Raw genomic sequence first — 15,032 nt, 5'->3', positions numbered from 1 at the left:
TTCAGTTTCGTATTTGAAAATGTGCTGGTATGTCAGAGGCAAGAGAAAACCTTAGAAGAAAAGAGATGCTTGCCAGGGTAGGATGTAACTTTAGTTTAGACAGGGAATATCAAGTCTGGTTCTGGCATCATATACTGCAGCATTTTATAGCACAGACTCCTTCGTGGCCATGAGGAAGTCATACTTCAGTGTTTTGGAAAATGATGCCTTGGTACCCTGGCCTTTGTTTCTTGAACTAATAAAACTATAAGGTGTGAAGCTGAGTCGGGGGAGGTTTAGGCTGGATATCAGGAAAAGGTTTTTTTATCCCAGAGGGTGGTTGAGCACTGGAAAAGGCTCCCCAGGGAAGTGGTCACAGCACCAAGCCTGACAGAGTTCAAGAAGTGTTTGGACAGCAATCTCAGGCCCATGGTGGGATTCTTGGATCTGTTCTATGTAGGGCCAGGAGTTGGATTCAATGATCTTGATGGGTTCCTTCCGACTCAGCATGTTCTATGATTCTGTATTTTGCTTCTCTGCACATTAATTCTCTGCCACAGAAAGTATGAAGGAGTGTTACCAACTGAAGTTCCAGACTGATGCAGAGAGTTACTGAGGGCCTTTTGACATACATGTAAATGTTTACCTGGCTTCACAGAGGTAGGTTTATTAGTTGCAAGCTGAATTACCAATAGAAATCCACCACAAGTTCTGTTGGTGCACACTGCATGTGAGTAGGTGCGACTGCCCTTTGTGGTGTGCTCACTGTGAAGGAGAAGCAAAAGGGGAACAGGTATCTTAGGAGACTTAGTGAATCTGAGAGATCCTTTGTTTTTCAGAAAGAAAAAAATCATGCCAACCTCAAATATGGGGTCAGTATCCAAAATGAATGAAAAATACCTATACCTTGTGTCTCTTCCCTTATTATTTGTCAGAAGATAAAACACCTGATTAGTTACAGAGGATTAAGCACAGAGGGAGACACTGGCAGTTTGTTTTAGAGGAAGACTAAAATTTAAGAAAAGAATGGGAAGAATAAATAGGTCATTTTAGTGAAGAGGTTCTTGTTTAATTTGTTACTGATCTCTTGATACTGCGACCAGAGTGCTCATTCTAAACTGTGTGTGCCTTGCTATGTTCCCATAGTGCCATATCACAGGAAGCCTTTTTGGGGGAGCAGAAGTTGTGCCACTAAAGCTGCACAGCTGCCAGCAAAGACATGTGTAACATGGGTAATGTTTCAGCTCAATTTTGCTCAAATGGTGGAGAAAGAATGATGTTTTGTGGCTCGTGAGATTTAAATAATTGAATTTATAACAAAGAATTTAATCAGAGGAAAGTTTGGGAAGGTAATGTAGAGTCTCAAAGGCATGTTATTGAAGTTTTTAAACTGTCCAGGTCTCATTTGCCAGACCTAGCTTGTATTAGAACTGGTATCTTGACAGGAAAGAGGAAGAGTTGGGATCTGTTGGGGTTGGGTTATTTTGTTTCTAGTGGAACTGAAGTTAGGGAATCTGTTTACGCTGTTGATATGCTCTGTTCCTCTGCAAACTACTGGAACTACCTAAGACACAGAAATACCAGCCTAGTTTTATCCAAGCTAGCACAGACCCCAAAGCAATATAGTGTCATCACCCTGATGTGAGTGGACACAACTGTCCTGCTTCCACACCTAGGCCAGTAAATTTTCTGTGGCATGATATTCAGTGTGGATTTAATGGATTGAAGGTTGAAGCTCACTTGTGATCTTAACATGGTGTGAATGTACCCTTTTCTTTTTGGTTGGTTTGGTGGGGATGTTGTGTGTGGGTTTTGTTGTTATTTTTCTTTTGCTTGTTTTGTTTAGGCTGTTTGGGATCCTTAATTCTAGTGTGAACTGTAAAAAAGAAAACCAAACAAAAACACAACCTTATGAATGGACTGAAGCTGGCTATCCTGTTAGCCACTGGAGTCTCAATATGGAGTGTGAATGAAATAATGGGATGTGAAGCCAGAAAGAAATTTATGCAGAGAAAAGATTCCTGAGTGGAAATTACATGCTCAGAGTGATGCTCAGTGGTGCCCCAGGAACATGGTTCTGACAGTGCTGGTCAGAAAGATTACTATAAGGCTTGGTGTGTTCATAGAGAAGGAAGTAGTAGATAAGATGGAAATTGATGTTGATGTATAAAGAAGAGATGCATATTCCCATGTGAAACAAACACACTAAAGAATTTTTGGAAGTGTTGTAAAAATGCAAAAAATTATGCAAAACCCCAAATGTTTTTTTTTTTTAAGGTGGGGGAAGTGAATGTCTTCCATTGTGATGCAACAAAATCCTGGGGAGTTTGTACCCTGCAGATATACTTAGTAAGTTCTCTATATTTGCCAGCACAGAGCCTGCAGCACCCTATTAGTTTTACTTACTGCTTACAATGGGTTTTGCATTTGGGTTTGAGGTTTCTCATGTGAAAAATCATTTTGCTGTTGTGTGATGGTTTAATAAATCCCAGTCTTCTCCCTGCTTTGGTCTCTTACGCACTGGTAGGAAACATAAAGTAGACATTCTGTGCCTGGGTTGTTGGACTACAAAATGGGATCCACTTGCTGTGGTCACGTTTGTCCTTGCACAGCAATGGTGGTGGCCAGCATGGCCATGCTGAAGGAGAATTCTTCTGTGACAGCTGCTTGGTTTTGTTTGCTAGCCAGACCACAGCTTTCTTCTAGTAACTAGTTCATAGTACAACCTTGCTATGGTTTGTGAGTAAAAGTGAGTGTTCTAAGTGGGTCCAATTCATGGGTTTGGACAAGAATTTGAAAATTTCTTCCCTCAAGGTGAATACAACTGTGTGAATGGCACGAGTCTTGTACAGAGGAGATGAGTTCCTGCTTAATTTTTTCCCCTTTATTAGCAAACTTGCCGGAGATTCCTCTTTTTAGGTTCTTGCATCAGGATAGAGTTTAGAACCTTCCTAGAAAATGCAGTTCTTTGGACTAGGTTCAAGAAACAGGAGCTGTTTGTATTTGGAAAAGGAGTTTCAGAATGCCATACAGTGGTCAGTAAATGCTAAACAGAAATCATCTCTTGCCATGAAAACAATTGTTACTTCTTACATCTCACACTGTTCTTCATTTTACCTGTTCTCTCTTCTGGTTTTGTATTCCATGTTGAAGTATTGTGCAGCTTTTCAGTTACACATATTGGTCTTGATTTTACTGAGTTCCAAAATTAATTCTCTGGATTTCAAGCTTAGTGCCTGATACCTGCTGCTTGATACACACGCCTCAGATGATACTAGTCAATGTTGTTATCTGTATTTTGTCCAAGGCAGCTGTAAACATAATGGTCTCTGAATCCTTCTTAATGCGTGCAGCTTTTCGGAATCTTATTTCTTGGCTGATCTGGTTAAGTGAGATGAGAGGGTTTTCCTCTAGTTTTTGGACAACATACACCTATGCTGGAAGGGAGAATGTACTGTGTGCACTGTCTGTTCCTACCTTTTTCTAATTGGAAGGTACAAGCTCTGCAAAGCTGCGCTACAGGAATGGCCATCCTTTGTGATCTTGGGAGTTACATATTAATGTTTTCATACAAGAGGACACAGAGTACTTGCAGTTCTATCATAGAGAACCATAGAGACAAGGAATGGGGTTAGTGGTTTGTCAGAAAGAGATGAGTGCCTGTTTAGGTGTGTCATTGTTCTTTTGGGGTTTAAGCTAGAGTCAAAAATTTCAGCTTTGGCAGCTTCTGCTGGCTTATGGTCTGCTGAAGGCAGGAAAAAAATGATGTGGAAGCTTGTGTTTAAGTAAAACTCTGCTGTCGGTGTATGATATGAACCTGGAATGAGACTTGCAGGACCCATAGTCTGGTTGGTACCTTATTGTGTCCCTGATTGCTTCATTCACATAATCACATAGCACGGTTTGGGTTGGAAGGAACCTTAAAGATCATCTAGTTCCCAGCCCTTCACCCTGGGCAGGGACACCTTTCACTAGACCAGGTTGTTCCCAACCCCATCCAACGTGGCCTTGAACAGCTTCACTGGGCAACCTGTGCCAGGGCATCACCACCCTTGCAGGGAAGGATTTCTAATCTAAACCAACCCTCTTTCAGTTTGTGACTGTTACCTTATGTCCTGTCACTATACCTCTTGATAAAATGTCCCTCCCCATCTTTCCTATTAGGCCCCCTTTAAGCAGTGGAAGGGTCTCTGAGGTCTCCCTGGAACCTTCTTTTCTCCAGACTGAACCACCCCAGCTTTCTCAGCCTGTCTCCAGAGCAGAGGAGCTCCAGCCCTGAGAGCATTTTTGTGTCCTCCTCTGTACCTGCTCACACAGGTCCCAGAGCTGGATGTAGTGTTGCAGGTGGGGTCTTGGCAAAGTGGAGCAGAGGGGCAGAATCCCCTCCCTCGACCTGGTTACCAAGCTTCTTTTGATGCAGCCCAGGATACCATTGGCTTTCTGGGCTGGGAGCTCATGTTGCTGGGTCAAGTCCAGTTTTTAATCTGCCAGTACCCCCAAGTCCTCCTCTGCACGGCTGCTCTCAATCCGCTCGTCACTCAGGCTTTGTAAAAGGAAGAGAAGAGGCTCTTTGAGCTTTGAGTTTATACTGATGTCCAGAGACATAACTGCAGAATGGGCTTGGTGACTATGATCTAAAGGGCCATTCACACTTGGAAGCTGTTACGGAATAACAGTATTCTGGATGAAAGTGACAGTGGAAAGAATTTTCTGTTCCTCTTGGCCTTCTTCCAAGATTTTTTTCTGGACTAAAGTGGGTAGAGCCGTTATTTATTGTATGGGAAAAAAAGACCAAGACTTTTCATCTCATGAGACAGTGCATAGAAAGATCCTGAGCTGTTCATATGGTAGTTTGTAACACTGTAATGCCTATCCTGGCAGACATGAAAAAGGGCAAGAGGGTGAAAGTTTTCTTTTAATCACCAGGACTTTTTTTAGCTGATTGAGTTACAGAGTTAAGTATTCCTCCTCTGTTGCTTTACTGTTTGTCTGCTCTGTAACACTAACCCACATAAAATTCACGCGGCTCTTTTTGAAGTTATTTTAGACCCTCAGCAATGTATACAGATTTTGTAACCTTGGATAAAAGCACCTAAGTCGTGGTTTCAGTTTTGCCCTTTCAGGCATGTGCAAAGTGCCCCAGCACATTTCAAGGATTTTGAACTAGAAACTTCTTAGATATGGGTTATGGTTTCAAAGCTCAATTAATACACCCTATGTCAAGGGAATTACATCAAGGAAATGGTTCTCTGTTTCTTTAGATATTTAATATCGATTAAAGCTGTGTTTTTACTTAAAGGATCCCATGGACTCGTTTTGCGGGTTAATTATGTTGGAATATATGCCCGGGCAATCTTGGAGAGAGCATTCTCTGACTGACTCCATCCCCTGATTTTATGTCTGTGCTGAATAGTTTATCCATCAGATGATGAGTTTACAGAGTGGTTCATCTTCCAGTGATAGTACCTGCCCCAAGCTTTTAGCAGTAAGTTGAGCTGCTCACCCATGTGAGGCTGCAGACAGCTCAGCAATGTGTGGTAACAACTCATTCAGGAAAAAAAAAAGAAAGAGGAAGGCTGAGTTAAGAGTTGGGCAAAGGATTTTACTCTTTCTGCCATGGTTTGGTTTTTTTCCCTCAAAATAGAATGGATTGGTGATGAATCTTGAAAAATAATGAGTGGTAGAAAACCCACTGTATTGTGTCAGTTCACCATCATGTTTCCCATATTTCACAGTTATCACTCAAGTTATTCAGAAAGTTAGGGCCCCACAAGATAATACAAATAGCACTCCGTGTATTGTATTACTTGCAAAATGGAAGTCAAGGTACAAGACATGGGAGAAAAACAGAAAAGGACGAAACAACAAGCTGGTGATGCAGAAGTGATGGCAGGATTAGTGACCATTACATGGTGCTACTTTGCATGGATTAGTGAGGTGTGTATATATATGTAAATTATTGAGCAGTATAATCTCCTCCTATTATAATCAGATACCAGAAAGCAAAGTTATCATACTGCTGATATTAGTTTGTGGTTTTCTTCAGCTAGTTTGACAAAGCTGACATTTAAGGAAAGGCATGAAACCAGATAAAGTACAGTTTTTTTGCAAAGAACTCTGCAGATATGTTAAACTGCAGGCAACTCTTATACAAGGGTCTGTGAAAAGTCAGATTTTAGTTGAGGGAAAAAGAGAACAAGGAGAACGCAGCAAACAGTGTAAGAAGTTAAATGTATGACACCCTAGTTTATACACAAAGATATTTTCCTAATGGAGGACAGCAAACTTGGAAAAGAAAGGTTAAAAACATCAATGTGTAGGAAGGTCCTTGCCATAATAAAATTAGAGTAACTACATAGTGTTGGAAGGAGAAGGAACAGATTGAATATCTGAAATTAAATCAAAGACATATTGTTGCCTAGTGTAAGAAACACAAATATCTAAAAGTTTCTCACTTCATGATAGCCCTCTGCCCCCCATCATTTGGGTTCAGAAAAAACTAGAGACTACTTCTCAATAGTTAGAAAGCTTCCTGTACCTTACTTTGAAGTATATGGTAGGCTTGTTCCAAAGGATGACAAACTGTTAATATTGTGCAAATATATAAAAAAAAAGTGATAATGATGCCTCTGAAACATGGGCTCTGGATCTTATGTAAACATATACATCTCTGGACATGTAAAGCTTTTATGAGTGATAGTTCGTATTATTTCTGTCCATTTGCGAGGAAAGGTGGTTTTGCAATACAAAGTAGAACTTTGTATTTAATTATTTTATATCTGAGAAAAGGACTTATAATCACATTTGTTAGTCTTAAATGATTTTTTCATAAGCAAGATGACAGTGGCACTACATAAAATTTTGATTTTGTACTCGTGCTTCAGAATTGTACTGGATTCTTCATATATGCAACCTTATGTTTCATTTTTTCTGGTTTACCTTATAAATAAAAGTGTATTTGTTGTAAGTTAAAGTATTCAAAAGCAATCTGTATATTTTTTAAATTCTATTGATGGACTAATGGTTTTTTTCTGATTCTATTTCAGATGCATCCACTTGGACTGTGTAACAGCAATGATGAGGAAGACCTGTACGAATATGGTTGGGTAGGAGTGGTGAAACTGGAACAGCCAGAGTTGGAGCCTAAGCCATGCCTCACTGTCTTAGGAAAGGTAAGGGGATAATTTGGAGCTGCATGTAACTGTTTCTTGGAAGGATTAGTTCCTTTCTGAGAAAAATCAGCAAGAAATAAACCAAGAGAAAACTCCTGTTAGTCCACAAAATATTCCTGTTTTGCCTGTTTTCACACTAGATGCTTTGGGGAAAGATGATGTCATAACTCAGTTGATGGAGATGATGATGGGGAGCTGAGTGCACACATTCCCTTTTTGACCTCTGTAGGAACCTAACAAAGACAAGAAAAAATGGCTGTTTGGGTGAAGCAGTATCGGGGTAGAAATAGAGTGAACTGCTAACTTGGTCGAAGAAGCCAAAATGAAAGCATCTTACTGGTTTTCCTTTGATATGGTTTTCTCAAAAGACATACATTAATTTCCTCTTTTTGGGGAAAGAGGGGTCTTCAAACCTAGAAAGATTTCTTTGCTTTCATTGCGGGATAAATACATGTAATAACAAGTGAATCTTATTGTCTTGGTCAAAGAAATAAAGATTTTCATCTTCCTGGAGTCTCCCTGTGGAATGCAGCCTCTGGTATCTAAATTAATTGCAAAACTTTTCCCTTTGTTTTATGGGGTGAAGTCAAGATATCATTACTGCTGCCAGATAAGTTAAAAAGGAAAGCAGAAAGCTGACCTTTTCTTGTTTGCAGCTTGGAATTTTTGAGTATTGAGGTTATTATATGTAGAAATTGGAAGTCTAGAGCAGTTGAAAGAGCATAGGCCACAAGTTCTACCAGTAACTGAGCAGTTGAAAACACATAAAGCAACTGGCTTTCATCCTAAAATGCAGCTGGCTCAAATTGGGTAGGATAGTGTTGGTGACTTCAGGTGAGCAGTGTATCAGGCAGACAATAAAATTGCAGGTTGACATTTTTAAAGTAAAACTTGTCTCTGTAAATTTATAAACAAAACTTCTAAAACCCTTACCTTTCAAAGGAAATGGGAAACCATCAGCTTGTCTAAAATTTGCTGCATGTTCCACTTGTAGTTCACGGTGAGAAACATCTCTTTAAGAAGTGATTTCCCTTTCTATGAATTTAAGCATAATACAACTTTTTTTTTTTTTTTTAAACTTGGAATACTGTTTTTATCAGAGAAATTCCAACTGTTGCTCCTTTGATCTTAGAAGGATAAAATCTGAGGATAAGGTCTTGTGAGGCTGGGGATTAGAGAAGGTTGGGTACTGAAAGATGCATAGTAACCCATAAGTAAACTCCAGGAGTAAGTTGAGTCTTGGGGAAAGCCACTTCAGGAAGGAATCTGCTCAGTGAAAATTATGTGAGGAAATAGATGTGGGAAATGGATGACCCACTGCTATGTACTCAAATCCCACCATGTCCTCTATATTCCCCATGTCCCCAAAGCCACACTGATTTCTAGAATGAGTTTGCCTCGTTATCTGCTGATGTTGGCTTCCTGAAGCTTGGCCTGCTGAACAGCAGACCCTGGCTTTGCTGCAGGAGCTCTGTAGCATCTGCTTTGATGTGTAATGACAGTGATGTGACATAGGGTGTGTCCAGAGAGATTGGGCACAGTGTTTCATGTGTGTCAGTTCATGTGCAGTAATTTCCACAGGTGAAAAAAGAGTGGCCAATTCTAGGCAATACTTGCTTCTCAGTAACTGTACTACAGCTCCTCGTTCTGTATTTTCATGTCTCTTATTTATCCTTCTCTTTCTGAAATATTTGTTCCCTGTTTCATCCTCAATGCTGTATTTTCTCCTCTCCATCTTTTGCCTTCAACCTCTCTGCTGTCCTCCCTATGCTCAAGTTATGATCTGACTTAGAAGGACTTAGCAGCAAAGGCATCAACCATTAGCTTCTTGCAGGTCTGTCAAGTTGGCTTGGTTGTCTTACCAGTGGGAACAAGTTGTATTGTGATTGTCTGGGCCTCTGAAAAGTTCACTTTCCATGCAATTTGGAACATTTGGATTCAATGTGGCCTCTAAACTATTTTGTTGGGTAAATATCAAACCTGCTGCATGTGTAGATGTGTCTTCTTCTGGTTATTTTTAGGATTTGGCAACTGATTTAAAACATAAAAGGGAAAGGAATAAAGGAGGGAGAGGGAGAGGAGAGGAGGAAAAATAGAAGAAAAAGGAAAAAGAAACGGCAAGGAGTAGGGAAGGGAAAGGAAAGGAAAGGAAAATGGGGGAGGGGTGGCCTTGAACAGGGAAAGGAAATGGAACTTGTTTCACGTAGAAAAGGAGGAAGAAATAAGGAGTGCAAACCTACTGTTTATTCTTCATTATAGAGGTGATATTGTTGAAAATTCGGAATATGGTGAAGCAGAATGTAGACTACTTAAAAGCTGTTTGTAGAGCTAAATTGCATGACACACAAATCTGGTACAAACTTGTAGGGTTTTATTCTTATTGTTGGTTTTGGTTGTTGAGGTCTTTTTTGATTTAGGGGTGTTTTGTTCTGTTTATTAAAACTCTGGTCTGTGTTTTCAGAAGTTTTACTCCACTTGTTTATCCATGGGTAGCTAAACAGAATTAAATGTTTTCATTTCCATATCAATTTTGTAATTGCTCATCCTTTATAGTCAGGTTTATATCGTGTAATGGAAATCAAAGTGTTTAAAAAAAATATGTATCTCCTGTTTAAAGTGCCTGTGAAAACTGGACCCTGGTTGAAGCAAGGGGTGTGTGTGGCAGCTGTGATTTACTATTACCTTTGATCACAGTGCAGCCCTGTTTGAGGCAATGCTGCATGCAGGCAAAGCAAAGGCCTGGGTTTTACTGATCTCATGAGCTCCTGAATAGGGCTAGAAGGGGAATGACAGAGGAAGAAGAAAGCTTTTGGAAATGAAAAGGAAACCCCGTGAACCCGACCAGCATTATTGGCTGGATTTGCCTACCGGGGAGCCGCTCAGTTTCTGCCAGGCTAATTCTGCTTCAGCTTCTCTCCCCCACACCCCCGACCCCACCTCCCCCTCTCTCTTTCCTTCTTTCAGACTTTTTTTGTTTTTGAGGCATGGCTGTAGTAACTTGGTTCTCAGGCTGGGAACCCACTGAGCTGTTGCCATGGTCACTGGGAAGCTCTTCGTGCCATGTGCTTCAAAGGGAACCTTTCCCCTCCTGGAATTCCTCCCTTCTCTGCATACAGCACAATGAGACTCCTTCACTGCTGTAACTGTGCTGAAGCAAGGCAAAAGCAGGGTTGCCTACAATACCTGTTGCATGCCTGCATCCTGGCAGGGCTGGAGGGCGCTGGGGGGTTAAAACTGGGTGATCTTTGAGGTCCCTTCCAACCCAAACCATGCTGGTATTTAGTGATTCACTGTTCTGTGGTGGCAGTATACCTGCATGTGTCCTGTGCATTCCAACATGCAGACCCCCCGTTCTTTGCCCACCCCAGTAATTTTTAAAGCAAATTACATCTGTCAAGACCGTGAAGTGCAACCCAGCAATACCATTGCTTTTATTTCAGTACAGGATAGATACTGAGAAAATGCTGAAGATTTGCTTAAAAGTAGCACTTCTTCCCTTTCTGCAGGCTCGAAAGTCCACAGGGAAGGATTTTGTTCTTGTTTCTCTTCCAGGGACTGCTAAAAGGTCTCTTCTGTATTAATAGGATGTATGTATTTGAGGATGTGCATCTGAACATAACCTAACAAAGAGAGGATGTCCCTGCTACTACAGCTTCCTGTTTTCTTCAGATCAAAGAAATCTGTAATATGAGGAAATTCCTAACAGTTCTTCCAGTATCCATTCACTTCTTCTCTGTCTTTCAAGAGTTTATTTTCAAAAATTTAAACTAATACTATCTAGGAGAATCTCTTGTTTTGCTATGTCATCATTATGATTATACTAGTTAGGCTTTGGCCAAAATCATCATGACTTGAATGTGCATTAGACAGTCGAACTGTGATTCCTAACCTTTTGTCTAACAATTTAGTTTAGGTTATTATAAGGTAGTTAAATGAGAAATCATGGGGCTATGTTGGTAGTTTAGTTCCTGAATGAAGAGAGATGTGTTCTAAGACTTGAGGAACAAGGGGTCCTGTGGAGAGACCATTTTAATCTTTTTCTTTCAGAGTTACTGAAAGTAAGAAAAAAAGAAAGGCAGATTAAACAAAATCAACTTACACCTTTATATGAATAGCCTAAATTAAGCATATAATTATATGTTCAAATTAGAATTACACTGACCATATAAGTATACCATTTGTTTCTGTATAACATTAATAGTTTTACATACAGTTTGGATAATGTTCTGTAGAAATGGATTCAGTTCAGTAGTAGAAATGCATACTGAATTCAGGCAAATGTTCTTCCATTCTAAACTTACTCAGAAACTACGACTGAACTATGCTTTAGATTAAGATCTAAAATTAATGAGAGACATGTCTAAAATCATTGTTCAGTGTTTCCAAAACTTTGCTTATTCAGATACTTTCAACTGGTAGTGACACCTGCAGTAAGGTACCCTGTGATGAGTCTTGTGCCACATGCAGTAGGAAATACTGTCACTTCAGGAAAACTTCTTACATCCATTGAATTACTTGACATTCCACTTATGGTATTTATTCCACAGTTTGGGGACTTTTTCTGCCTTCTGTTTGTCAGCCCACGATTCTTCTTTGGAAACAGCATCCAAAAAGCATTTGTAATACGTTTCAAGGCAGTAGTCTCAAAAATCAATGGCAAAATTTAATTGGTCTGGTTCAAAAGTAATAGTATGAGTGATTTTTAAGCTGGTTGGTTAGTTTTTTGTTAGTTATTTAGTTGAGAAAAGTGTTGCAGCAGTATAAACTTTGTATGGGTTGTTTTGAGCTCCCAAACATTCTGTTTTAAGAAGGAAGTTGTTATGAAGTAGAAAAAAGTTTCTTGAATGAGACTAGACTCCTTTGGCTGTGGACTACTTGATAGGTCTATATTGCACATGCCAAACATACCAGAACTCTGATCAAAACACGAACTACGTTTTTTATCAACCTCATTGTTTTCATTGTAATGAAAAAAAGAGTATGTGTTTTGATGGGGAAAAAAATCCTGTCCAGTGTTAAAGACTCAGCCCTTCTGAATCAGTCATGTTCTTTAAGAGTCTCCCATTAACTTTGCATTAAATTTTTTTATTTCCAAGGTCTGTTGTCTTAGCACTACCTAAAATTAGGGTTAACTGTGAAAAAGCGTAGTATATATAATTGTAATCCCCGCCATCCTTGTGTTTGTCTTTACTGTATTTGTTCTAAAAAATATATTGAGAAACAGGAAATGAACATTTTCCTGGAGCACCAAAGAACATCATAACTGCTGTAATATCATGATTGTTTCTTGTTATTTCCCACTTCATCGTCGCTCATAATGTCCAGGACACCCGAAATGTGTGAGCAGTGTGATCAGACCTCTACACCATCTAAACACAATGATTTCTGGAGTTCTAACAAAATTGCATAGGTGAGGTCAGAAGAGGGGCTAATACATGGTTTTTCAGGAAGAAGGTGGCTTCTCATAATAGCAGACAGAAATAGTCAAGAAGGGACATGTGTATGTTTTTGAACAACAACAACAAAAAAATCACATAAGCAGTTGAAATCTGGAGAGAGGAAAGGTTTGTGTTGTGTATGGATCGTGTGGTGAAAGATACAAAAGGAAAGAAAAGAATTGAATCAAAGCCAAAGAGGGAAAAGCTCAAAGGAATGGACAGACAAGGGCTGAATCAGGTTATGCAGTTCAGCAGAAGTAGGTCTATCAGGTTTTCATTCATGGGTAGTGATGGGCCCTTTTCATTGGGAACTTGTGCCAGCTGTCTGCTACTGTATTATTTTACTAACTTTCTTTCCATGTTCACTGCACAGTTAGGAAAAGCATCAGGTATTCATGCAGAAAGGCTCTCTCTTATGTTTTTTTTCTCCCTCTGGGCGCTCCTTAGATTTGCCATTGTTGGCTTGATTACTTTAAATAAGTGCCCACTTTTAGAGCTGAGTCTTTAGCAGTCCCTGCCACCATGTTCACTCCTTTCTAACCAACTGTGGAGCACAGCTGCTTCTCCCTTGAGCTAAAGAAGCAGCTGTTGTTGCACAACATGTGTTACTTGAGTTCAGCTCAGTCAGATCTCCCAGTGAAATTAATGGAAGTCAAGGCTGAGTAAAGACTAAGGAACAACTACTTAAGACATGCCAATAATAATAATAGTATATAAAGGTTTTGTTTTAATTTTTTGGACCATCATTATTCTATGTGCCTTGTGAGCCTCTCAAACATTGAGAGATATTTTTATTTTACATGCAGAATCTGCCTGTTTCTCTAACAGGAGAAATGCACAATGGCAAACATGTTGCAAAAGCTATGTAAATGGAGTTTGAAACAGAAAAGTGAATGGGCAAGTAAGTGCAGCTATGTTGGAGTATAGAAATGAGCACAAAAGAAGTCTAGCAAGCAGAATCAGATAAATGGACCAGAAAGTGAAGAAAATCAGGAGCAGATATGGAGGCAGGGAATGGAATTATTTAGGACTTCACAGATGAGTGACATGCCTAATTTTGGTGCACGAGGGGACAGAAGGCTTTGAAAGAAATTGGAGAACTTTGGAATGTAACCAGAGCTGCATCAGAGGGACTCCGATATTCAGAATAAAAGATGGGCAGATACAGTCGACAGTGGTAGAAAACTGGATCCTAAGAAATTGCAGACATAAAGTGGGAATGTTTTGCAATGATTTTCACAGGGTTGAAAGGAAAGAGAAAAACTTAATATAACACAGAGTGTGCTTCATATCTTACTGCTTTGAGATAATTTGCCAGAACACATTTTTCTGTTCTAAACATTTTATCTTTGTGATGACCAGGTGATATTATCTAGAGGTGCATTTTTGGATAACAGGATGATTTAGTATTTGTACTAAGTTCAAGGAATCAACTCCAAATGAATCAAGTGATGATACCGTGAACTCAAAATGAGAACGAAGCGAGGTTTTTAGTCAGTGTAGGGAGCACTGACCAAGCTACTTGCAATTCTTGCAGGTTAGTTCTTGAACATTAGAGCTGGACATATTTGTGGCGTGAATTAGGTAATACAGATTAATTATCTATTATTAACATTCACACAACTGTTGCCTTAGAATTGCTCGGTAGGGATATGGAACTCTCACAGAAACTATTAAAAATATCAAAAGCATGTATATATTCTAGTGCATTAATGTCTCAGTTGTTGGCCCATTGGTGTTTTGTTCAGTTGGTAAGCCAAGAGAATACATCACAGACATTTAATTTTTCAAAATGCTCAAAGAACTTAGTTAGCTTTGGATAGGAAAAAAGATGGTCCTTAGCCCTGAGGATGCAAATAACAAGCTTTTAAGTGGGCAGGGGGGAGGACGCATTTGCAAATAGCACAGGATCTAGAGACTCCAAGTCATGAACGGTGTTGAAACTCCCAGAGGGTCCCATCAGCTGACTCTATGGGACTAATGAGCCAGTCTGACTGTTTATGGGCTGTGGTTAACCTCTTGCAAGTTAGGATTTCCTGTCGCCAGCAATGAGCTGTGACCGCCAGCACCACAGTGTTAATGATGAGGTAGGGGCTGATGAATGGCTGGACTCCAGACAGCAGCCTTCACTGGCAAAGAATCAAGTGGCCAGAGGGGGAAAAACATTGAAGTCTACAAGGGAAATAATGCAAACTCCAGAACCTATAATTCCCATGTTTAAAAAAAGAAAGGGATAAAGAAACTGGGGACAAATTCAGCAAGTGAAGCTTTTATCTCTGCATTCTGAATAGAAGATTGTTCTTCAGCAAAACTGGCTGTAAAAGCCAGGCCAGTTAAAACAATACGCAGGCTGCTTGCCTCCAAGTAACCAGAAATTGTTGGCTCAGAGTAGCCTGCTCTGAGGAGCCAACCTGCTGGGAGACGTTATCCAAGCAACGGCTTG

At 39.9% G+C, this 15,032-nt stretch overlaps 1 protein-coding gene across 3 annotated transcripts in view; it reads left to right on the top strand.

Annotated features, from left to right (window-relative positions):
- ZNRF3 (zinc and ring finger 3) overlaps positions 1-15,032 on the top strand; it is a 75,919-nt gene that overhangs the window by 38,279 nt on the left and 22,608 nt on the right. For 2 of the 3 annotated variants that reach the window (XM_027714336.2, XM_027714337.2), the window contains exon 2: positions 7,026-7,151. In XM_027714336.2, the coding sequence (XP_027570137.1) occupies positions 7,026-7,151 (126 nt within the window). Of the gene's footprint in view, positions 1-2,306; positions 2,329-7,025; positions 7,152-15,032 lie in introns of those variants that run through there. The other variant, XM_039384174.1, reaches the window with a different exon arrangement.

Source organism: Pipra filicauda, unplaced genomic scaffold, assembly GCF_003945595.2.
Source record: "Pipra filicauda isolate LSUMZ 115617 unplaced genomic scaffold, ASM394559v2 scaffold33_size4404698_pilon, whole genome shotgun sequence".
NCBI classification, from domain to species: domain Eukaryota; kingdom Metazoa; phylum Chordata; class Aves; order Passeriformes; family Pipridae; genus Pipra; species Pipra filicauda.
Note: the sequence above shows the minus strand (reverse complement) of the source record. Positions and strands in the feature narration are given on the sequence as shown.